At 42.4% G+C, this 26061-nt stretch overlaps 1 protein-coding gene across 1 annotated transcript; it reads left to right on the plus strand.

Annotated features, from left to right (window-relative positions):
- Window positions 1–758: 758 nt before the first annotated feature.
- Window positions 759–17692, plus strand: LOC112991030 (myosin heavy chain, skeletal muscle, adult-like). The gene is made up of 38 exons (XM_064522518.1): window positions 759–962; window positions 1051–1194; window positions 1288–1444; window positions 2649–2676; window positions 2775–2889; window positions 2972–3064; window positions 3818–3881; window positions 4031–4129; window positions 4236–4339; window positions 4416–4554; window positions 5776–5894; window positions 5989–6138; window positions 6845–7015; window positions 7820–8129; window positions 8219–8298; window positions 8832–8919; window positions 9008–9125; window positions 9276–9399; window positions 9484–9620; window positions 9721–9976; window positions 11114–11356; window positions 11463–11639; window positions 11725–11870; window positions 11957–12047; window positions 12136–12525; window positions 12776–12902; window positions 13007–13125; window positions 13381–13577; window positions 13973–14156; window positions 14243–14408; window positions 14557–14681; window positions 14921–15229; window positions 15366–15569; window positions 16194–16319; window positions 16415–16585; window positions 16672–16776; window positions 16922–17017; window positions 17448–17692. The coding sequence occupies exons 1-38, from the start codon at window positions 759–761 to the stop codon at window positions 17601–17603; spliced, it is 5832 nt and encodes a 1943-aa protein (XP_064378588.1). The 3' UTR covers window positions 17604–17692.
- Window positions 17693–26061: the final 8369 nt, after the last annotated feature.

The raw sequence follows: 26061 nt of genomic DNA on the forward strand, positions 1-26061 counted from the left end.
AGTAAATATTTTCCTGAGCTGCCCACTGTCATTTCTGAAAGTAGTCATTTCTTAGGGAGACTAATAATGGTTTTAGATTTCTTCATTTGAAATTCCTGAGTTGAGCTTTGAACTTTTCTGTTTAACTTCTTTTTATTATTATTGTATTCATTTAAAAAAGTAAAAGGAAATAACTGGAAAGGATCTGTGTCAGTGTGTTCAGGAACAGCATTATTCCTCTCTTCACAGACACTCACTAGTCCATGCAATGTAAATGTTTACACCTGGATTCAAGACTTTATTAAAATTAGCAAGTAATATTATCATAACTGTAAAGTTTTAGAGATTGAAACTGTCTTTAAGGTGTGCAAATTGTCTGTAAGCCACTCCAGACTGTAATATACCAGCCCTCTGCCCCAGCTTCCTGAATTAGTATTACTTGGAAAGGCATTCATTTGTAGCCATGACATTATAATCGTTTCAAGTGAACTTTCAAAGACTGTCTAAATAATTGAAAAGAATATTGGGGTTCTTTTTTCTCCACAGTACAGTGCCTAATAACCTTGAATGTCTACGGCTTATTTCAAAAGTGATTTTGGTGCAGGGGACCCTCAACCCAACAAACTCCAAAAAAAACATTTTTCACATTTTCCCCAAAGGATAAAACATACTAACGAAAAAATATACAGGAATTTCCACAAAGCTTTGAATAATATTAATACAGTATCTTTCTTTTCCCATATTGTCTTCTTCTAGAAAGCCCCTAATAAAGTGCAGCCATGTCTTCAGACTCTGAGATGGCTGTTTTTGGGGAGGCAGCTCCCTACCTCCGAAAATCTGAAAAGGAGAGAATTGAGGCCCAGAACAGACCTTTTGATGCCAAGACGTCGGTCTTTGTGGTACATGCTAAGGAATCCTTTGTGAAAGGGACAATCCAGAGCAAAGATGGAGGAAAGGTCACAGTTAAGACTGAAGGTGGAGAGGTGAGTGAAATGCAAGACTTAAGGACAAAACTTAGTTCCCACTCCAGGCTCTTAGCTGACATGCATGGATCTCCCTTTTCTTTGGCAGACTCTGACCGTGAAGGAAGATCAAGTCTTCGCCATGAACCCACCCAAGTATGACAAAATCGAGGACATGGCCATGATGACCCACCTCCATGAACCTGCTGTGCTGTATAACCTCAAAGAGCGTTATGCAGCCTGGATGATCTACGTAAGTACCAGCAGCAGTCTTCCTCCAAGTAGCTAGGAAGAACTACCATGGTAAGCCAAGTGGAAGCCAACTTGCTGTCTCCCTTCCTCACAGACCTACTCGGGTCTCTTCTGCGTCACTGTCAACCCCTACAAGTGGCTGCCGGTGTACAACCCGGAGGTGGTGTTGGCCTACCGAGGCAAGAAGCGCCAGGAGGCCCCTCCCCACATCTTCTCCATCTCTGACAATGCCTATCAGTTCATGTTAACTGGTGAGTGACTCCAGCCGTCTCAGAGGGATTCTATCATGAAATTTTCTGAATGGCTATCCTGTCCCAGGAATATGGTGTGACTTTTTCAAAGCTTTCATCATTCTGATATGTACATATCATTGTGAGCTTTATTATCTCTACATCATTGTTTTTGCTATTTTAAATGAAACACACCTCTACACTTTTTTTTTCTTCTAGTCAGGCTGAAAGCATAGAGTTTGAAACAGCAAAAGAGAAATTGATAGACAAACTGAATCAGAAGAATACATTCCCCTCCCCGCCCCACATATAGACTTTTTGTTTATTTTTTGAATTGATTAAAAGTAGTCCAAATCAGCTCTGAAGTTCTCGGTATATCAGTTGACAATCTGACTTGAGCCTCCATACTGTGTTTTTTCCCTTTGGCTTCAGACAGCTTGTTGTCACAGTTTCCCAACAATCTTGGAAGCTGGAATCCTGGAGTCTTTTGAGAAGTCCCAGTATTTTGGATAAACCTCTGTGCTTTTCATTTTCTGCCCCTTCTACACTCATTTGTTCTTGAGAAAGTGATTTTTGCATATGTCTGTAAAGTAGAATTTGGTGAAAGGAAATAAAAATTAAATGTTTACAAGCCAAATGCCTTTTGCTAGTTTTGGGGAATCAGGTGAATATAACTCACCTATTTACTCTGGTGAAAAGCTAATCGTCATTGAAGTGACACTGTGGAACATTTCCATTATGCTTTGAAAGAGTTTCTGCTGTGATATGGAATGACTATTAAAACACTGATATTTGATTCTCTGCCCTGACTTCTCTTTATTTTTCTCTTTGATCCTCAGGGGCAAGAGAACAGAGGATGACTAAATATATCATTTGTTTTCTCTTTCTTTTTCATTCTTTCTTAGCTCTTTATGTTCAAAACACTTCAGCTGCCTAGGAAAGTTATAGGGATGCGAAAGAGAAATAGTCAAAAGAGAGATTTAAAAAAAATTAAATCCCTCCCATCAGACTTCCCTGTTCTGTACTCAGCAGCAAAATGAAACAAAGGGATGAAAGCAGGAATTCCTTAATATATATTAATTCTGTTAAAAACAATCAATATTTTCTAACAATGGAAACAAATGGCAATTCTTTTGACTCACCTAAATCTACCTAACTACTTTTCATTCTTTCTGTGTTGTTTATTGAATATTAAGTAAACCCTTTGTTTCCGTCTTTTTCACAGATCGCGAGAATCAGTCAATCCTGATCACGTACGTACATTGCCTGCTCGGGTTCCTGCTGGGTTGCTCTGTGCCAGGGGACCTGCTGCCTGACCATACGTTCTCTGCTTCTCTCTCTGGCTTCACAGCGGAGAATCCGGTGCAGGGAAGACTGTGAACACGAAGCGTGTCATCCAGTACTTTGCAACAATTGCAGCTAGCGGGGATAAGAAGAAGGAGGAGCAGCAGGCAGGCAAAATGCAGGTGAGGCAGGAGGGACAGACTGAATGCTTGACCTGCAATTGCTGCATGGATTAAACACTTAACAATACTTACCATACTGTAGGGCACGCTTGAGGATCAAATCATCAGCGCCAACCCCTTGCTGGAGGCCTTTGGAAATGCCAAGACCGTGAGGAATGACAACTCCTCACGCTTTGTAAGTTGCTCAACCAAAAGGTTCCTGAACAATAATAAACAGGAGTGTGTGACAGTCATCATTTCCTGTAGTTCAAGCTTAAGGTTAACAAGATCTTCAGATTTTGAAAACAATAATTCTATGAAACAAATTTAACCTGTTTTATATTAGGGTGCAAACTGAAACAGCAGATCACACGTTCCTTCTCCAATAATGCATTTCAGTATGAAACGTTATTTTTTTAACAATTAATATATATTTCTGTCCATTTATAAAAGAAGGAAAGAAAGAAAGAGAGGGAGGGAGGAAGGAAGGAAGAAAAAGAAAGAAAGAAAGAGCTATCTGAATATCAGATCAGTCTTTGCTTGATATGATATTTAACTAATCAAAAGTAAAATTGCTTATTTGATACCAAGAGAGATTTAAGCAGCTGAACTGATTAAATGGATATTCTCATATCATTCAGATGAATGCTTTCTGTATGCAGGATATAGTTAGAAGAACATGGAATGAGATATAAATGGCCTAATGAAATCCACCCATTCCTTTCCATTTGTGCATTCAACATAGATAAAATATACAGCTGTGGCTCTGTTGTCTATTTTCATGGTCAAAAAATGTAAAAGATTTTATCTTAATGGTGGAAATTTATCTGACTCTTAAAAAAATCTCTCTAATATAAAATCATCTGCCCAGCAGAGTAAATGGCAAAACTCACCATTTCAGATACACTTTTTATGAAGTAAATTTTAAGACAATTTTCTTCCTTTAAAGGGCAAATTCATCAGAATCCATTTTGGTGCTACAGGAAAACTGGCTTCTGCCGATATTGAAACATGTAAGACACTTTTCTGAACTTTTCACAATCCATTCATCCAATATCTTTTCACCCAGCCATCTATCCTGCCTTCCCTACTTTTCTTTGCACCTTCTCCCTACTATCTCTTTTGCTGTTTCTTCATGTTTCTAGTTACATTTTTCCCCTAGACCTGTTGGAGAAGTCCAGGGTCACTTTCCAGCTCAAGGCGGAAAGAAGCTACCACATATTTTACCAGATCATGTCCAACAAGAAGCCAGAGCTAATTGGTAGGAAGGATTACTAACTTTTTTTGAAGAAGATCACTGAGCAACAGCTCACACTATTACCTGGTTGAGTAAACTAAGCCTGCATGATTCCTCTTCTTGCTTTCAGACATGCTCCTAATTACGACCAACCCATATGACTACCACTTTGTGAGTCAAGGTGAGATCACTGTTCCCAGCATCAACGACCAGGAAGAACTGATGGCTACAGATGTAAGTAACAGTCATACACATCGTATCTGTTATCATCTCTCCAGACAAAGTTTTTATTTTACTGTTTCTATTGCAGAGTGCCATTGACATCCTGGGTTTCACTGCTGATGAAAAAGTGGCCATTTACAAGCTGACGGGGGCTGTCATGCACTACGGGAACTTGAAGTTCAAGCAGAAACAACGAGAGGAGCAGGCAGAGCCGGATGGCACAGAAGGTATTAGCAAAGTCTGCTGTTCATCTCTGAGTAATAATTTAGTCTTTGGAGATGAAGGATGAGAAGAATTGAAATGTGTGAAGAGAGTTTAGGTGGAGCCAGCACAAAACCTCCACTCAAAATTTACCCTTTTTTTCAAAGAGTACCTAATCTTTATTTGAAGTATAAATTTAATGTGTCCATAATTCTATCCCGGACATTTACCCAAAGCTTTGAATAATACAGCTAACTTGCTGTGCTCATATGAATCCTGAGACCTACTAAGAAGAGAAAGATTTTTCGGAAAACATTTTTCCAGTTGCTTTTTAAAGGAAACTGAGGCAACAAATTCAGTGTCACAACTTCTCTTTCATATGCCACTTATTAGGGATTTTGCCCAGGAAAAAGGGAACATTTCTTCAACTTCTTTCTTTCTTTAGGAGATTCAAACCCATAAATATCACCACATAGTAGAATTCTCTGATCATAAGTCTATAGGAAGCTAAGGTGCGCTAGTCTAATGAAGAAATCTGCTTCTCAGTCGGCTACTTAATTGCCTGAATGTTACATAAAAAGTGAGCAGTGAGGCATGATGTTTTAAAATGACTCATCCGGCCTACTTCTTTCAAAGAATTTTCTTAGATGGTTAACTTCAGGACTTGATTTGGGGTTTTGATCCTGAATGAATGAATATGTTTATAATTTGTTCTGAGTATAACAATAAATCTCCACAGAGGGGCAAATTTCAGAGACAAATCTCTGCTGAGCATTCGCTACCAGCCGCACTGTGGCACCTCTCATTTCAGAACGCCCTGCCTTTCAAAGTTATACCTGCTCCCAAAGTAATGTGCAGGGAGCCCAAGTAATTAAATACATGTTTTGGAATACACTCAGGCAACCTTCCTGCTATCATGTTGATGTTTTGGTGCCTGGGTACCAGTTAGCTCTGGACTGAAGTAATGAACTTCAGCTTTCAGGAGGAATTTTTAATAAATAATTTATTTACAGATACTTTGGTGAAGTTTTTCAAAGAAAAAAAATACCATTTAGGTGTCCTGCTGTGAAAAAATTTCTAAACAAAGATGAGTTTTGTCTTCATCACTGCCATACTTCCTCCAAGATTGAGTAAGCAGAATTTCATCACTAGACATTCAATGTTGCAATTGCTTTGGAAAGAGCTGCTCACTGAATATGCTCCCCATCTTAACCTTGACTTTTTTATCTCATTGTCTCTGTACTTAGTTGCTGACAAGGCTGCCTACCTGATGGGTCTGAACTCAGCCGACCTGCTCAAGGCCCTGTGCTACCCCCGAGTCAAAGTTGGGAATGAATATGTGACCAAAGGTCAAACTGTGCAGCAGGTAAGAAACACATTGTGTAACTGGGAACCTGTGGCTTGTATTCCTTACTGTCTTGCTACTTATTTTTCTTTTTCTCCTTTCTTCTTTGTTTTAGGTGAACAATGCAGTGGGTGCTCTGGCAAAGGCAGTCTATGAGAAGATGTTCTTGTGGATGGTTGTTCGTATCAACCAACAGCTGGATACCAAACAACCCAGACAGTACTTCATTGGTGTCCTGGACATTGCTGGCTTTGAGATCTTTGATGTAAGGAATATGGGTTTGAGAGCAGCTCTTGGAAAGGGAAATTAAAACATCAGAGGACTACCAAGTGATATTTTTCTGAAGATTTAACAACTAATCATTTGCAATTTTCTGGAAAAAAAAATCCTTCATTTTCTTCTGTAGCACAGAACAAAACCCTCAGAGGCCTCATTAGCACAAAGACAGAGTTATGTTTTTTGTGTAGAAGTATCAGTTACAATTTTACATGCTGTAATATTTTAAGATTTTGGGCTTAGTGCTGATTAGATTAAAAATAATTACAATCAGCTGATATAAGAGCTCTTGGAGTTGAACTGGGACTCAGACACCCCGTGACAAATACATAATAGGCTGAAGATGTGGAAATTGTTTAATGGACCAAGAAATGAGTGAATAAATGCTTGGTCAGAGAGGACAAGTAGTTGAAAATGAAGGTCAGGACATCAAGTCATCATGTTGGCTGAACAAAGAAATGTTGAAGTAGCCTATAAATTTAGAAGATTCACTGGGAATATCTGCTCTGGGAAAATTTTCTTCTTGTTTTAGGTAGACACTTCATTGGGCAGCTGCGTATAGGTCCTGCTATGATGCAGTCCTGATAATACAATTGTGTTTTAAGTAGGAAGGTGTATAGAAGATTAAGAATGATCAAGAAAACCCTGGCAATTGTGCATCTTGACAATGGGTATCTCTCTTTTTCATTGGAAAGTTTAACAGCCTGGAGCAGCTGTGCATCAATTTCACCAATGAGAAACTGCAACAGTTCTTCAACCACCACATGTTCGTGCTGGAGCAGGAGGAATACAAGAAAGAAGGAATTGAATGGACATTCATAGACTTTGGGATGGACCTGGCTGCCTGCATTGAGCTCATTGAGAAGGTAAATTTCTAATGCAAAATGTCCTGAATTTCCAGGAACTCATTATTGCTGGAGGTAAAAAGCTATTTAAAGGAAAAAAAAATTCTCTTCCATGATTAGTTTCATACAACCAGCCTTAGTTACTGAAACGTCTCTTAACCTGTGCTTTGGTTCTTAAGCATTAGAGATATTACAGTCTACATACTACATATATTATAAGTCCACAAATAACTATGGAAGAGATTCCTCAAAAAATGTATCTGTTTGAAAGATATTTGAGCCTGCTTTGTTGAAGGACGTTTTTTCCTGAAACATACATGAGTTCCCAATATAAAACAAATATATTTTCTTAAGATTCTGGAATAAAGTGATCTGGACAACAGATTTTTTTTTGATGGTTCATATTAAAACAACTATAGGCCAATATAGCCTACACCTGTCCTTTGAATGCAAGATAGTGCAAGAGATTTCCTGTAGCGCAGTAGAATTTAGGGATCTGGTTAAAAGTACTAAATTGTAGTAAATATACAATGGACACCTTTGTGAAAGACATTTTAAAATATAACCAAAATTTTTCTCCCTGATTTTTTAATGTGGCTTTTGGCTTAAAAAAATAAATTTATCTGAATCACAGCACCAAAGTTAGAGTCGAACAGGTGAATCATAGCTCCTTAAAAATCATTTTTTAGAAGGAAATGTTCTTCAGAACAAGGCTGCTGCTTTGTTTCTCAGCTTCCTGTCTTTTACTATATTTCCCTTCTGACCAAGTGGCCAACATATTATTTTAGAGGCACTATCTCTCTTCTGTATTTTAATGTCTTCCAGCCCATGGGTATTTTCTCCATCCTGGAAGAGGAGTGCATGTTTCCAAAGGCAACTGACACCTCTTTCAAGAACAAGCTCTATGACCAGCATCTGGGCAAGTCCAATAACTTCCAGAAGCCCAAACCTGCCAAAGGCAAGGCAGAGGCTCACTTCTCCCTGGTGCACTATGCTGGCACAGTGGACTACAATATCACTGGTTGGCTTGAGAAGAACAAGGACCCCCTGAATGAAACCGTCATTGGGCTGTACCAGAAATCATCTGTGAAGACACTGGCCTTACTCTTTGCCTCCTATGGAGGAGCAGAAGCAGGCTAGTTTTCTAAAATTCATACATTCCCAAATTCATAATATATAAAGATGAACCAAAAAAGCTAACATTATTTTTTTTTCATTTGGCAGAGGCTAGTGGTGGTGGTGGTGGTAAGAAGGGTGGTAAGAAGAAGGGTTCTTCTTTCCAGACTGTCTCAGCTCTTTTCCGGGTACAGTATGAATTTCATTATCTGTAAAGTGACATGAACATAATTTGAATCTGAGCTATCTGAACCCTCATTATTCTCCTGACTTCGGTTTTATGATGAACCAGTAACGAGTATGAAGTGAGCAGAAGATATTCATTGCTTTTTTCTCTTATTTTTCTGCTAGAATTTAGGATATGTTTCAACCATTCTTTAGCTAATCCCCTGAATTTCTTTCAAAAGAACACTTTTGTTCCATGTGAAAAATTTTTTTTCAGAAGCTGAGACATAACGTAAGTATTAATCATAGGAAGGCTTGTGCTAAAATTTTGATACGGTAGCATTTCATTTCTGGACTAAGCTGTAGAATTTTAAACTTTCGTTTAATAAGAATACATAAAAAACAAGCTTTGGTTAAATATAAATTTTGGATTTGATTGCTACTTTCTCCTAAGATTCTATCTGTGTAAACTCATTGTATTAGTATCCTGACATCTAGAGGTTTAGTGTGAAGAAGTAAAAATTGTTAATCTAAACTGCTACACATGATCCCACAGGAGAACTTAAACAAGCTGATGACCAACCTACGGAGCACTCACCCCCATTTTGTGCGCTGCATCATCCCAAATGAAACAAAAACACCTGGTAAGAAGCTCATGCAGAAAGAGATGCGATACAGCAGTTGCCCTCTGCCCTGGAACCCATGGTTTTCATTTATGCTTTCAACCGTTAGGTGCCATGGAGCATGAACTAGTGCTGCACCAGCTGCGGTGTAATGGTGTGCTGGAAGGGATCAGAATCTGCAGGAAAGGATTCCCCAGCAGAGTCCTCTATGCAGACTTTAAACAGAGGTAAGAGAGCTCCACCTTTTGGCATCATTATAGCCAATGTCAAGTACCTTGTAGGTTCAGTCAGGCTGGGCTCTATTGTCAAGAATAGACAGTAGCCACCACATGCCGGTTGGGAAGAACAGCCTTATCTTCCTCCTTCTCTTTTCACAGGTACAAGGTGCTTAATGCAAGTGCTATCCCAGAGGGACAGTTCATTGACAGCAAGAAGGCTTCTGAGAAGCTCCTTGGCTCCATTGATGTGGACCACACCCAGTACAAATTTGGTCACACCAAGGTACAAACACTCCTTGACTCACATGCTGTGTGTCTGTGCTTTGCACCACCTGACAGTGATGTGCTGCAATATCCCTTTCTCAAGGTGTTCTTCAAAGCTGGGCTGCTGGGACTCCTGGAGGAGATGAGAGATGAGAAGCTGGCACAGCTCATCACTCGCACACAGGCCAGATGCAGGGGCTTCCTGATGAGAGTGGAGTACCAGAGAATGGTGGAGAGGAGGTAGACATTTCTCAAATACAAAAAATCACTGGACTTTGGAAAAACTGTCTACACTAATCAACACCCAAAATATTCAATGTACATTTTAATTATGCTTCAGGGAATCCATCTTCTGCATTCAGTACAACGTTCGTGCATTCATGAATGTTAAGCATTGGCCTTGGATGAAGCTGTTCTTCAAGATCAAACCCTTGCTGAAGAGTGCAGAATCAGAGAAGGAGATGGCCAATATGAAAGAAGAATTTGAGAAAACCAAGGAAGAGCTTGCAAAGTCTGAGGCAAAGAGGAAAGAGCTGGAGGAGAAAATGGTGAAACTTGTGCAGGAGAAAAATGACCTGCAGCTCCAAGTGCAAGCTGTGAGTATCATGAGTTTATTTTTAGAGGAAAATTTTATAGAGGAAAATGAGTGAATAAGATCTAACTCCTCTTTCTTAGAAGAGAACTCTCGGACTGCACCCTAATCTGCCTTACAAAATATTCTAAGCTGACATATGTGACTAAAGGTAAAATTCTGGCCACCTGCTTTGGGCCCTCAGTGTCACCATTGCAAAGTGGGGTTCAGCTTCAGAACGACTTTTAAGTCTTACTCTCAGTGCCTACCTGTACAGACATCTGTGTGAGCTTACAGTATAAGGTACCATTATAGTCACTGCAAAGTAAATACAGTTTATGAAGTGGGGTCAGTGAGTCAACTGACCACTCTGTCTTAATTCAGTTTCCTACATAAAAAGCCTACTGCCATTTCTTACGATGCAAGGCATCTTACCTGTCCTCCTGCAGCTACTAATCCAGGAAGGCACAGATGCCCAACACATCCCATGACACAAGTGCCAGCCCTGTGTGTATGTCCCCAATGCCATCTAGCATCTCAAAAATACAGGCAACATTTAGACAATGCCCTTGAGCTCTAAGTGTGTATTCAGGGTTAGGTGAATCTCGATAATATCCACTGACTGTATTCACTAGGTATCCACTGGTTAATGGGAGTTCAGATATCCAAATCTCAGGCAGGCACACTCATTTAGAGATGTGAAACTCAGTTATATTCTCAGTGTCTACAAAGAAGGCCACTTATAACACATTAGAAAATCACCCATTAAATTTCAAACATATTTTCTCAATGATGGATGACCAAAGTGAGATTATTTACATTACAGAAAACTCCAAATAATTTTGAAAATGGCACATTATAAAATAAAATCATTTTCAAATGAACAATATCAGCTACATCTGAATAAAACAATAACACACTTCGGATAAACAAAGTGAAACATAATGAAGCTGGGCACAGTATCTGATGATGCAAAAAGCTGGAAAAAAAAATCTGAATGAAAACTCACTGTGAATTTGCAATGAGGTTGTGTAATAACCATTTCCCAAAAAGAAATCCCACAGGTCTTACTGTTGCACACTTATTCTTTCAGCATAAAATACCATTTTACATTCATTGCTGAAGCTGTAATTTTTCAAACAAAACTACATTTATCCAACAGGAAGCTGATGCTTTAGCTGATGCTGAGGAAAGATGTGACCAGCTGATCAAAACCAAAATCCAGCTCGAAGCCAAAGTTAAGGAGGTGACAGAAAGGGCTGAGGATGAGGAGGAAATCAATGCTGAGCTGACAGCCAAGAAGAGGAAACTGGAGGACGAATGCTCAGAGCTGAAGAAAGATATAGACGACCTGGAGTTAACGCTGGCCAAAGTCGAGAAGGAAAAACATGCCACCGAGAACAAGGTACAACAGAGAACTTGTCACTCACACTCTACAAATCAATGCTGTGCTGGTACAGCACCTTTGTAGCTACTTCCTTTAACTACCACCTGCTCTCTTATTCTCACAGGTCAAAAACCTCACTGAGGAGATGGCAGCCCTGGATGAGAACATTGCCAAGCTGACAAAAGAGAAGAAAGCCCTCCAAGAGGCCCACCAGCAGACCCTGGATGACCTGCAGGCAGAAGAGGACAAAGTCAATACGCTGACCAAAGCTAAAACCAAGCTGGAGCAGCAAGTGGACGACGTAAGCACGTGTGCATGTGGGAAGATCAAAGCCATTACAGAGTTAGAGCTGGCTGGCAGAGCACTCATGATCTTGTTCTGATTAGCTTGAAGGGTCCCTGGAGCAAGAGAAGAAACTGCGCATGGACCTTGAGAGAGCCAAGAGGAAACTCGAGGGAGACTTGAAGCTGGCCCATGATACCATAATGGACTTGGAAAATGATAAGCAGCAGCTGGATGAGAAACTGAAGAAGTAAGTGTGGTTGTGGGGCACATATGCACTCCGCATATTCACCCTTGTTTTTGTTTGGGCACTAACACAGTTTGCTTTGTGCAAAGGAAAGACTTTGAAATCAGCCAAATCCAGAGCAAAATTGAGGACGAGCAAGCCCTGGGCATGCAATTGCAGAAGAAGATCAAGGAGCTGCAGGCAAGTCTTTGTTCCTTCCCTTCTCTCACACCAACAGAGGTCAGGTAGGAGCAGGGCATGGGTGTGAATGGTGCCTAATGTTCCCCAGGCCCGTATTGAGGAACTGGAGGAGGAAATCGAGGCCGAGCGGACCTCTCGGGCCAAAGCAGAGAAGCATCGGGCTGACCTCTCCAGGGAGCTAGAGGAGATCAGTGAGCGCCTGGAAGAAGCCGGGGGGGCTACGGCAGCTCAGATCGATATGAACAAGAAGCGTGAGGCAGAATTTCAGAAGATGCGGCGGGACCTCGAAGAGGCCACTCTGCAGCATGAAGCCACAGCTGCTGCCCTGCGGAAGAAGCATGCGGACAGCACAGCCGAGCTTGGGGAGCAAATAGACAACCTTCAGCGTGTCAAGCAGAAGCTGGAGAAGGAGAAGAGTGAGCTGAAGATGGAGATTGATGACTTGGCCAGTAACATGGAGTCCGTCTCCAAAGCCAAGGTACAAAAATACTAATTGAAAATAATTTGAAAATAAAAAATGTTTAATCATATCTTTTTAAAATATGGTCAGGTTACAGTGTACCTCTCTGTCTCTAAATCTAACGTATCAAACTGTATTTCTAAGTACATAACCCCAAAAAGCAGTATGTAGCATGAACCTTCTGGTCACACTTTTTCTTATGAGAATCTTGGTGGTAAGGAGACATCCCAGTATTAATGCTCTTTCGTTCTTCATCTTGTACACATAGGCAAATTTAGAGAAGATGTGCCGCACTCTGGAAGACCAGCTGAGTGAGATTAAGACAAAGGAAGAGGAGCATCAACGTATGATCAATGACCTCAATGCTCAAAGAGCTCGTCTACAGACAGAAGCCGGTGAGAGAGCATCTTTGATGTGGAATGGGGATAACGTCCAAAAAAAAAGTTCATTCTGATCATACATGGCAATTAACATATTTCTTTTCTATATACTTTCCCAGGTGAATATTCACGCCAGGTAGAGGAGAAAGATGCTCTGATTTCTCAGCTGTCTAGAGGAAAGCAAGCATTTACCCAACAGATTGAGGAACTGAAGAGACACTTAGAGGAAGAAATAAAGGTGAGGACTTTTCCTACAGCTTGCAGCTGAAAGGATGTTTAATTTCAGAGTCTATTTAGCACAAACCACGCTGGGAGTCCATTATTGTTGATGCAGGGAGAACATATAGTGGATTGTGCCCTCCCACCTTAAGTTTGTCATTCACTGTAAACACCTGCACCTTCTTAGTGGTGATATTCCAGTGTTAAATGCATACACTGCCAGAGATTTTGTAGCATGTACCTACTCCTTGTTCCAATTCACCTGTCCTCCCAGGCCAAAAATGCCCTGGCCCACGCCTTGCAATCTGCACGCCATGACTGTGACTTGCTCCGCGAACAATATGAAGAGGAGCAGGAAGCCAAGGGTGAGCTGCAGCGCTCCCTGTCCAAGGCCAACAGTGAAGTGGCCCAGTGGAGAACCAAATACGAGACGGACGCCATTCAGCGCACGGAGGAGCTGGAGGAGGCCAAGTACATGGGGACTGTGGGGAAGGCTGGCAACAACTAACAGGGGAAATCTGAAGAGACCACTGAGCTACTGTCAGGAAAAAAACAAGGCAGTGCTTTGGGGGAGGGAAACTAAATCTTGTGATGCATTTATTTTGGATATATCAAAAATGGAATGATATTTAGACAGAGAAAGAAGACACCAGCCATGCTTGGTGTGCACAGAGGGCAGAGGGATTGCTAGAGCACGGACAATGGACATGGGAATACAATGACTGACTGGGAGAGGCCTTCCACTCTGTGTGCATAGGGGCCATAGAGTGAAAGGCGCTAAGCCTGCTGTTGTGAAAAGCCGATTGGCTGCACAAAACTGCCTCCTGTTTGCTCTCTAACCGGGAGCTTTGCTTACTACTTCCCAGGAAGAAGCTGGCGCAGCGTCTGCAGGAAGCGGAGGAACACGTCGAAGCCGTGAATGCCAAATGTGCTTCCCTGGAAAAGACAAAGCAGAGGCTGCAGAATGAAGTGGAGGACCTGATGATTGATGTGGAAAGGTCAAACGCAGCTTGTGCAGCTCTGGACAAGAAGCAGAAGAATTTCGACAAGGTAACCTGGCCTCCAGCCTCGTGGTCTGGGGACAGAGCATCCCCTCGTGACTGCCACACCCATACTCAGGCCCTCTTGCTCTTCAGATCCTGGCAGAGTGGAAGCAGAAGTATGAGGAAACGCAGGCTGAGCTGGAAGCCTCCCAGAAGGAGTCTCGCTCTCTCAGCACGGAGCTGTTTAAGATGAAGAATGCCTATGAGGAGTCCTTGGACCACCTGGAAACGCTGAAGCGGGAGAACAAGAACTTGCAGCGTAAGTCCCGGGCGCTCTGCTCTTCACAGGGCTTTCTTGCAGGCTTCTTGATCTACCACCCCACATGGGTCTGTGCCTGTAGCACTGTGAGGATGCCTTTCCCCCCCTGCTCAGTGCCTGACCCTGCCACTGGTCTCTGTCCCTACAGAGGAGATTGCTGACCTCACGGAGCAGATTGCGGAGGGAGGAAAGGCCATTCATGAGCTGGAGAAAGTGAAGAAGCAGATTGAGCAGGAGAAATCTGAAATCCAGGCTGCTCTGGAGGAAGCTGAGGTAAATGGCCATAATCACTGGTTTCCAGTCCTGGAGTCCTGAGAAACAGTGTGAAAAATAATAGCTTGAGGCTTTAAGGCATATGGTACTGCTCTCTCTGTTGAGTTTGAAGCTGCAGTCTCAGTTTCCATACCATACAGAAAGAAATAGTCCTGATTTTTTGCACGTGAGGTTGTTTCAGAGATGACAACGTTAGGAAATAGACTTCTATTAATATGGTGCTTTTTGTTCTTTTCCAGGCCTCCCTAGAACATGAGGAGGGGAAGATCCTGCGCCTCCAGTTGGAGCTCAACCAGGTCAAGTCTGAGATTGACCGGAAGATGGCAGAGAAAGATGAGGAAATCGACCAGCTGAAGAGAAACCATCTCCGAGTTGTGGAGTCCATGCAGAGCACCCTGGATGCTGAGATCAGGAGCAGGAATGAAGCCCTGAGGCTGAAGAAGAAGATGGAGGGAGACCTGAATGAAATGGAGATACAGCTGAGCCATGCCAACCGCGTGGCCGCAGAGGCCCAAAAGAACCTGAGGAACACACAGGCAGTGCTGAAGGTATGTTAAGCCAAATATGTGTATGCAGGCGTCTAGCTTGGGTAATATTATACTTTCATTATAACTACAGACATAATTGTAATTGTCACTGTCCAGTAGTGATGCATTGCCTTAATTTCTGCTACTTCTTTTACAGGATACCCAGATACACCTGGACGATGCTCTGAGGACACAGGAGGACCTGAAGGAGCAGGTGGCCATGGTGGAGCGCAGAGCAAACCTGTTGCAGGCTGAAATTGAGGAGCTACGCGCAGCCCTGGAGCAGACGGAGAGGTCGAGGAAAGTGGCTGAGCAGGAACTGATGGATGCAAGTGAGAGAGTTCAACTTCTCCACACTCAGGTCAGATTCCTGTGTGAAAATACCTCGAACAGAAACTGGTGGAAGTCATTATTGTGTAGATAAGATACAGTGAGAGACTGTGGTTCTTCAGAAGTTTGTTGTCAAAGACTTTTCTTCAGGGTTAAACAGACTTTCTCCACAGATTAAAAAAACAAACCTGCCTTAATTTTGCTTCACATTTTCCACATGATCATGACGTGAAGGTTTAAATGCCTTGACCTTAATTATGACCGCCCCATTATGATTGCTTTCAAAATGTATCCTGTGAGCCACAGCATTTTTCCTTTCTGGATTCTTCCTCTACGTAAATTCTTTAGACTATCCTTTATGGTAGGAACCTTAATCTGAATTGAAAGTGTTAACCTTAGACCAGGAATTGGATTATAGCTCAATGAATACGATTTCGTTAAGAGGAGACAGAACTGATTTTCAAAATGTTTACAGATCTCTGTTGACTAGCTGTTTATAACTTGACAAGATGATTCATGTGAAGAAGCATGCTGGTATTAGATGTATTGATAATAACCATAAGTTTAAACAGTAGATTTCTTAATGTGTAGATTTCGTAATGTGTTGCACTTTGGAGCTAAATGGGAAAAAAAAGATATTCTTGTTATTGAACAGAACACCAGTTTGATCAACACCAAGAAGAAGCTAGAAATGGACATTTCCCAAATTCAGAGTGAAATGGAGGAGACAATCCAGGAAGCCCGCAATGCTGAAGAGAAGGCCAAGAAGGCCATCACAGATGTGAGTTGGGGATTCCTTTCATTGCTGATGGTGGATGGATTCTGCCCCAGCATGTCTTCAGTCCCCAAACTGGTGCCTGTTCCTTTGCTCTCCAGGCGGCCATGATGGCAGAAGAGCTGAAGAAGGAGCAGGACACCAGCGCCCACCTGGAGAGGATGAAGAAGAACTTGGACCAGACGGTGAAGGACCTGCAGCTCCGCCTGGATGAGGCTGAGCAGCTGGCACTGAAAGGAGGCAAGAAGCAAATCCAGAAGCTGGAGGCCAGGGTGCGTAGGGCTGGTATTTGTGCATCAGGGAGCACGTCCCATGAGGCACCACCAGGGAAACTCCAAGGATGGGCTTCTCCTTGCAGGTGCGGGAGCTGGAAGGGGAGGTTGATGCTGAGCAGAAGCGCAGCGCTGAAGCCGTGAAGGGTGTGCGCAAATACGAGAGGAGGGTGAAGGAGCTGACCTACCAGGTAAGGCAGGAGGCCTCTTTGTGCTGACTGATGCACCCTCCTCCCAGGAAGTCAGAATGTTTGCACACAATTCCCAAGGGGAATTGTTACCCTCACGCGGTGGGGAAAACAATGCACTCTCTTTCCTGCATACCTGCTGCTGTAGTCTGAGGAAGACCGGAAGAATATTCTCAGGCTCCAGGACCTGGTGGACAAGCTGCAAATGAAAGTGAAATCCTACAAGAGACAAGCTGAGGAGGCTGTAAGTACTGCTCAAGCCGGGGCCAGAGTCACCTTCTGCGGGTTCAGCACAGGTGCTGAGGAGATGAATGTGAGAAACCTGGAAAGTGCCATTGGTCAGCAGAGGAGGGCTTCAGGGTCTTTGTCATCCTCATAAAACCACCATGATACCTGCGCACCAAACCAGTGAGAGAATAACTACAGAAATGTCAAGACCAAGTGAAAAAATTCCCCCTGTCAATGTGACACATTGCTGTAGTGGGGTTCTAAGTAAGGGAGGACGGGGAGGTTTGTATGAGGTCTATCAGTAAGCCGTGGTAGGTGGGGGATGGAGAGTGTAGGCTGTGCCCTCTCTCTCTAAGGAACAAGTGCAGCTCCTTCAGTCCCAGTGGCAGGAGGACTGGAAACCCCTGCGCTGGGCTCTTCACCACCTCCTCCCTCTCTCCCTGCAGGAGGAGCTGTCCAACGTCAACCTCTCCAAATTCCGCAAGATCCAGCACGAGCTGGAGGAAGCTGAGGAACGGGCGGACATTGCAGAGTCACAGGTCAACAAGCTCCGAGCCAAGAGCCGGGAGTTTCACAGCAAGAAGATAGAAGAGGAAGAGTGAGGATGTCAGGAGGCAGCAAAGTGACATGGGTCGTGCACAAAATGTGAAACCCTCTGTCACTTTCTTCTGTAATTAGTCTTTGTAACCACCCCAATGTCTAGAGAATAAAGACTGTAGATTACTCTGCATACACAGGATGTGCAGTGGCTAGATTATTCTGCATGCACAGTGACTTTGTTTGCTATACTTTAATTCCACAATTATGTAAGTTTGGGGCACTTTCAAATGAATAATTTTATTTCATTTCTACACCTGGAAAATATTACAGCTTTTATTACCCCCTTCCCCAGTATTTCTTGACTATATCCTGTTTCACTACAGAGTAAGGAATAACAGTAATTTAATTCGTATTGTGGCAAGAGGAGAGGATCAGGTCAGAGGCAGAAAGGGTATCTTGCCTGTCCAGATAGAGTGCAGTGGGTAAAAATTGCTTCTGCCTTGGGGAGTCTCCTTTCCAAAAGGCTGTGATACATAGGGGCTGTCTGTTATCCAAGGGAAGTGATCCTTCCCCTCTACAGCCCTGGTGAGGCCACATCTAGAGTGCTGTGACCAGTTCTGGGCTCCTCAATACAAGAAAGACATGGATTTACTGGAATGAGTCCAGCAAAGGGCCACTTAAGGGATGCAGCATCTCTCATATGTGAAGAGGTTGAGAGAGCTGGGATTGGTTAACCTGGAGAAGAGAAGGTTCAAAGGATCTTATCAGTGTTTATAAATGTCTGAAGGGAAGGTGTCAAGAGGATGGGACCAAACCCTTCTCAGTGGTGCACAGTGACAGGACAAGAGGGAATGGGCACAAACTGAAACACAGGAAATTCCACTTGAACACAAGAAAGCAATTCTTTACTGTCAGGGTGGTTGAACACTGGGACAGGTTGCCCAGAGAGGTTGTGGAGTCTCCATCTTTGGAGATATTCAAATCCATCTGGACAGGGTCCTTGGCAGTGTGCTTGAGGTGACCCTTCTTGAGCAGAGGGGTTGGATCAGATTATCTCCAGAGGTTCCTTGCAACCCCAACTACTCTGATTCTGTGATGCTCCCATTATCACTTTTTCAAGCTCAATTTAGAGGCTAGATGCTCCACAACAACTCCAGAGCCACAAGGCTTCTGGATGAATCTGAGTCCTCATGGTGCCCTTACTGTGAGGAGTGAGGTGCTGTCACCTGCACAAGGCAGCCAAAGGCCATGCTTTCTAGAAGGTTGCCCTTTGCTACCAAGGAAAGTTAAAGATGACAGGCACACAGAAAACAGTAGGATGCACTTCATGTTTTTTGTTATGGAAAAAGTTGTTAACATTTAGTTTTTAATCAAACTAAATCATGTATTTAGATAAGAAAACATTGCTATTCCTTACTCTGTCTAACAGGGACAGAATAGCCAATTACGATTAAGAGATTAAGATTAAGAGATTATATTCCTGTTGCAAGTTAAATGGAAGTTGATGAACAGATTGGTACATGTAAGTGCAAAAAAGAGGAGTCACGAAGAGATAAAGCCCTAACCGCTGTAGCAACTAAAGCCACCAGAAGAACCTAGGAATTTCTGCAGTACTGTGTAGTGTTTCCAAGTACTAAAATATTAATTTAAGATTTTAACTAGTTTTTACAGCAAGGAAGAATGTGGAGCTAGCTATATATAAATGCAAAAAGTAACAGAAACTAGTTTTAGTCATGTAAGATAAGACACCAAGAGGCAATAATCCTGGAAACATTACAGCATGAAAGAAGCCTCCAAGCCTGGTACTGTAGGCAAGAAAACACCACAGATGGTAACTCCACCTTATGTACTACCTGTCTGGCTCCTACAGCAACAGATCAATTGGAACATGAACAGAAAGTGAATCATGGATGGATGGAAAAAGCCACAAGTTGCACATATGACCAATGTGGGTCTGGTTACTGGCTGTTACCTGCAGGGCAAGCAGCAGTGCAGGTTACAATACAGAATAGACATTCTGGCAGCACTGGATCCTGGTGCATGGAGTATCTGCTAAGAGCAGATTCTTACAAGCAGTTGTCAGAAATGGTAAAGGAGACTTGGTCCTCTCTCTGTACAGGGACACTTATGGGTTCCTTGAGGTCCTTGCTAGCTCTGTGCAGCTGCATTTCCAGAGAGTTCTTCAAACAGCTCTGAAGTTGTTGGAGGGAAACTGGGGAGAACAGGAAGAAAGCTGATGTGAACTGACCACAATGGTCAGTGTGGTTGCAGCGCCAGCGTTCATGGTAAGTTTTCCTTCTCCCAAGAAAGCTGAGCTTAGATCTAAGGAATCCTTCCCTGTTACAACTAAACATGGAAGTACTTTGCTAGGCAGCAGCTAAATATATTTAAGGAAAAGATGACACCCTGTGTTGACTTCTATGTCATTGTAGGGCTGCTTTTTAGAGACACTATCTTTATGTGTGAAGCCAAGAAAGCTGCATCAATGCCAGTGATGCCTGGGCACCAAAGAAGGGAAACAACCTCTCCTCTCTCTCCCTTCCCTCAACACGCTCCAGAGAAATAGGTGGGTTTCCTTCTCACAAGGAAAAACATTTGTTTCCACACCCTGCAAGGAAACAAAAGAAATCTCTTCTGTTCTAAAATGAATATTTATTTGAAAATTAGATGAATTTTTTTCATGGCACCAGTGAAATAGAAATATTTTCCTTCTGGTGTGGGCCAAAAGAATATTTCAGGCCTGTTCAGTTCTTACCTTGTGATCTGCAAAGATTACCTACTGGCATAGTGCAGAAAGAAACGCACTGGACAGCATTCAAGAACATCATTCTTCAGTCGCTGTGATCCATGCTGCGTGGGGAACATCACACACTGTGCTCTCTCACTCTTTCTCTTTCCTCTAGCAAAGCTTATTTCCTAAGCCTGTGTGTTGCAACTGTGGATCAGTGAAAGCATGGAGACATACCTCTAGCTTCATGAGTACCTTTGTTTAATGAGCTGAGTAGCCAAGATCACAACAACTTTAGGGACTGCATTTTGATGCCTAAACCACTGTTCCCCATGGAAAATATTGCAGTAACCAACCGAAACAAATCACCTGGCATGACTGCAAAAGAACCACGATGCACCTGGAAAACATTAGGCTCTTCTCTTGACTGTGTGTAATTATGGCTTGAGAATTTACTCCTAAATATTAAACTGATGAAAGGTGACATGGCAGGTGCCTTGAATTACAAAATCTAATTCAATTGCCTACTCCAAAATTCACATGTGGGAAATGAGAGAAGTCCCACAGATTGCACTGTGCTGACCTGGCTGTGCCCCTGACCATTCCAGAAAGGCTTACTGGCATCAGAGTATGAGACAGGTAGGGAAAGTTCATTTCTCCTCTCTTTGTGACATGCTGTCCTACATGGAAGATGGGAGTCATTTTGCATTGACGCGCTATTTCTGGAGTCAGGCTGCCTGTCACCCTGATAAGTGCTGATGCAAAGGTAATTGATCTTTAGAAAAACATGGGTCTATAATAGCCATAAAGGAGCATCTCTAAAAGAAAGTTTTAAATAGATGCAGCTGATGGACTCCGCTGGAGCTGCTGCCCCAAACGGCCTGTGGAGGACCTCAGACCTGTGACAACTTGAGCACAAAAGAGTGAGGTGTCTCTCCCAAGTACAAAAGCAATGATCCTGTAATGGCACCAGGACTGTTTGAAAGTATTTCCGACCTGCAGAAGCAAGGTCTTTTTAGATGCTTCTTGTCAGTAACACCAAACTGAGCATTTCAAATCTCCAGGCACTTCCTAGCTGTCTGAAACAGTGCCTTGCCAGAAAAGTGCATTCCTCCTCAATGAGGGAGAGGGAAAGAGAGAGAGCAGAAGAGAGGAAGCAAAAGAATGAGAGACAGAGAAAGGGAGAGGAAGAGAAAAACACAGAAACATAAGAAGGAAGGAAGGAAAAGGAAGGCAGAAAGAAAAGGGAGACGGAGAGAAAGAAAGAAAGAAAAGAAAACAATTGATGGAAAGAATGGTGAAATAAATGAATGTCATCTAGCTGTTGATGCCCAGCCTTTAGATTTTGAGTCTACTGCTTTTGATCCCCTTTGGAAGCATTTTTACAACCTTGGGCTTCCTCAAGTAGTTGGGTCATGATGTAGGTAGCTGCTGTTCCTAGCTGCAGAATAGTGGCTTCAGTGGCCAAAGATGTAATAAGGAAAACCCAGGCATGCAGGGGACTCACCTGGCAGTGTCTGTAATGGCTGCACCTACACTCAGGAAGGGGGATCCACATTGCTCTTGTGAACTGACTGTTATCCACTCATCTACTTCACACTCATTGCCCAGCTACCTGTATACCTATCTCACTGGGTAGAGAAACAGTGCCTTGGGAAACAGATCTGGTTCCTGAATCTCTGCTGTGTCCTGGCACTTCAGGAGGGACAGCCAGGCAGGCTGTGTCTGGTGCCTCCTCACACTTTAGTGTGATCACTGTGAGTCCCAGGACCAAAAGAAATGGCTGAGGACAGCAAAAGGAGATACACCTTGGGAAAGCTGAGCTACAGGTGGGGACTGGGAGGGCAGATGGTGTGTGGGACACTCCTCGGAGACCTAAGAGAGTGGGAGCACGCTGGGAACTGCATGAGATACTATTTTACAACCTTTGAGGTACAGATAGTCTGAATATGCTCTTCATTCAAACAACTCTGAAGTCATAGATCAGTGAGGTCACAGTCTTTCTCCTTACAACTTCAGCTGGACCACAAAAGTAGCATACGTATGTTCTTCAGGGTAACCACTATAACCCAGTCAAGACTCAGATCATACCATAGGTGAAGTAAGAAGGAATTTAAAATTCACCTTTTTGAGATTTGTCATGAAGAATGTGTGTCAAAGTTTTAGATCAGATGCAATGTTCACAAAACTTCCATTTTTATCATCGAAAGAGTCAAGGTTGAAAGTGAAGCTGGTCTATTTCTATACTGAGGTCTCTAAGCATCTACAGCAGTTGAAGTGTACCTCATCTTCTTACTTTCTCTCTTCCTAAAAGCCAGCTGTTTGCTCTTCCTAATATCACACTCTACACACTTATTTCTTTCCTCCCTTCTTTGCTCTCCAACACCTCACACATTTCCAGACATCCTGTTCTGCCCATTTCCTTCTCAGTTTTTCCACTTCACTCAAGTTTGCTGTAACTGGAGCTCCAGTGTGTGGTGGAAAAGGTATTCTCAGTATCACTCTCATCTTATTTAAAATACTGCTCAGATATCTTCTTCACAGGTTTGCTGTGGTGGTAGGAGGAGTTAAATCAGATAACTCTGATGCACTTTCCAGAACAAGGTTATCCTCATAACCCAGGACATTTTTTTTTTTTCATTCCTGTCCTCTGCTCAGTAAATTGCTTCTTTCCCCTTCCCCTTCCCCTCCACCCCAGGAGAACATTGCTTTCCACAAACTGAAGCTAAGCCACAAGCATACCAAGCACTGCAAAAGGAGGGACAGGATTAAAAGAGAGAAAAGTCAGTCATTGATAGGAAGAAAACTTCACCAACAGTATTCTTTTGGGGCTTACACTCTAGCTATAGGGATTTTTAGCTTGCATATGTCACAGCCCAAGCAATGAGCATCCTTAACTGTCTTTCATCCCAGAGGATGAGTTCAAGTCTCTTATTAGTTATGATCATTAGCAACTTTTTTCCAGAGGTCAGTTCATGTTTCCAGCTTCTTTCTTTTGCACCAGAATGGAATTCTTTATTAGGAATGCCAGTGTAGACCCCTAAAGCACACTTTGTAGCCAGACAGCATAGCATGCCAGCCACAGTATGGTGGACAAAGAGCCCACAGGAAATATAGAAAGGTTCCCTCCCTTTAACTTAATCTGACCAATTCTCATTAATTTCTATGTGGAAAGTATGTCCTTACCATTGCCACGGTCCAGCGCTCAGCTGCATCTTAGCAGAAGGGCAGGGAGGAGAAGTTTTGCTCCAAAGGATTATGCATTTCTGTTCAGCTTGTGCTAACATTCCTGGGAGCTCTCGTTTTACACAGAGAGCAGCAGAAATACTGCTGCAGCAAAGGCATTCCCTGTCAGATGGGGTCCACAGGGTGCACTGATCCCTCTAGGCATGCCCTACTCATACTGAGAGCATGGCCAACAACAGCACTTGCAATCTACAAATCCCACAGGGGATGTTTCTGAAATAAAGTGATGTACCAGATAATCTGGAGCAGCACAAAAACTGATTTAAGTAGAAATGTTGGTACATTTGTCTGTGTTCTTTGGGACCTCTTTAATGGCAGGCTGTTGCATAGCAGATATTCTCTGTGCCTCTGAGTATTTTAGTGTTTGCCATGACATTTCTAATAGCTTTAGTATTTAATTTGGAAAGTGACAAAACCTAATACTTAAGAGTGATCCCATTAACTCTGTTGGGAATAATTGTTTTTTTATGTGAGAAAAAGTTCTAAAACATATTCCAAACGATCTAGTCCAAGCAATTAACATATGTCTATATATTTATATATGTCTATTATTGACATTTTATGAGCAGAAAACGTGTATGAGAATTTCTATTAGGAATTAGTAATGATTAAGGGTATAAATATAAATTATAAATAAGGGTATTTCAGAAAAGCTAAGCAACTTATTTGTGCTGGTGTTTACTTCAGAAGGGAGGATGTTTCCAGAAAGAACATCCATTAATAGAAATGAATCAGAGGAACTCTCTCAACTTAAGATCTCTATTGAATATTTCAGTTTTTAGGAAATAACAATGTATTGAACAGTGGCACATCTGCTGCATCAAATTTTATATACTCAAGGATATTCTAAAAGCACTCAAATATAATTGTCGTAGGAGTGATCTGTTGTTTAAATCATGCTCAGTATCAAGGGATTAAAATGTTGTAACTGTGATATTAGACCTTTAAACCTGTCCTAATTCTAGGGAAAATGGATCTGTCAGGCTGACATCTGCATAAGAAGAATTGATAGAAACCACAATAAGAATAGAATCTGAAAATGAAAGGCATGTCTCACGATAAAGTCAACTTCAAAAGAATCGACAGCGACATGGAAAAGAATGAGCCAGTCAATATAGTATGATGAGATTTTTTTTTTTGAAAATTATGTGCATGCTCCCACATTAAATGGGCAAAAGTTGCTACAGGACCAGAAAAAAATACTTGTTTTGTGGATTAAAATATAGGACACAAATAAATGCTCAGCTGACTAATAGAGGGAAGCCACCAACACAGTCCCACAGGCATGCATATTAGGATCTGTGCAATTCAACATATCCATAAATGGCATGGAAGAAAAGGATAAAAAAAATGACAAAATCATGGCAAGATCTCCTTGTGACACTAAAATTGCAGGGGATTTCATGACACAGAATGATTGGATGATTAACTAAGAAGTCAGCTGAAATTTAGAGAAGTGGTATTTCGCATTTAAAAAATAATCACTATGATACATCCCTAAAAATGGTTTCAAATGAGATGTTAGCATTCAGGAAAGAGATCTTGTCATCTTTGTGATGGTTCTCTGAAACTGTCAACCCAAAGACAGATTAACAACACAAATTAAAAAAACAGGATTTTTAATGGAAGAGACTGAAAACAAATCAGAAGATATCACTATGTCATGGCATAAATCCTTCATGCACTTATACCTTGAATGCTCCATTTAGTTTTGGCAACCAGATCTCAAAACAGTACAGAGAAGTGTCCCAAGTAATATCAGAGATAGAGAACTGCTCCCATACAAGGACATACAAGGACATACTCAGAGGACTAGGACTCTTCAGCTGGGAAAAGAGATGCCTGAGCTGGGATAGACAACTATAAAATCAACAGTTGTGTGGAGAAGGGGAAGATAAATGGGTTGTGTCATGTGTACACATGAAGCAACCGGCAGCAAGTAAACTTATCTTTAATGCTAGTAACATACATAGCCATAACAGCCTTTCTGCATTTCTTTGTCAGCTGCTACATGAGGGAACAACATATAAATCTTCCTGTGCTGTCTGGCACACACAAAACAGCACCCCATGTGAAGGTTTACAGTGCCAGAACTGCAGTGTCTCTGGGAGACACAGCGGGATGTATCCTGACAGCTGATAGACCAACTAAGCACCCAGGAAATCATCCTTCAAGCATGTTGCTTCCTTCAGAGTGGTAATCCAATAGCAACATCTACATTGTCTTTGTACCATGCCCAGGAAATCAAGTCTTGGTCACAGGAGCATGTGGTACAGCCTTGATCACACCACTACTGTGGTTCTTGAATAGTCACCTCTGGGTATGGGGTTCTGCCTCCCTACTGTGCATGGGCTGCAACACCCTGTGGTGTGATGACTGCTCCACAGCAATCTGGATTTCCTTAGCCTTGCCATGCATGCAGCATGCACGTGACTTTTCTGCCCTATACACAGTACATACAAGCACATCAGTGTTCACTGTAAAAGGAACACAGCAAACCAAACAAATCCTCCCCTCTGGCATTTGTATCACCTTGCTGCCTGCAC

Source organism: Dromaius novaehollandiae, chromosome 18 (assembly GCF_036370855.1).
Source record: "Dromaius novaehollandiae isolate bDroNov1 chromosome 18, bDroNov1.hap1, whole genome shotgun sequence".
NCBI classification, from domain to species: Eukaryota; Metazoa; Chordata; class Aves; order Casuariiformes; family Dromaiidae; genus Dromaius; species Dromaius novaehollandiae.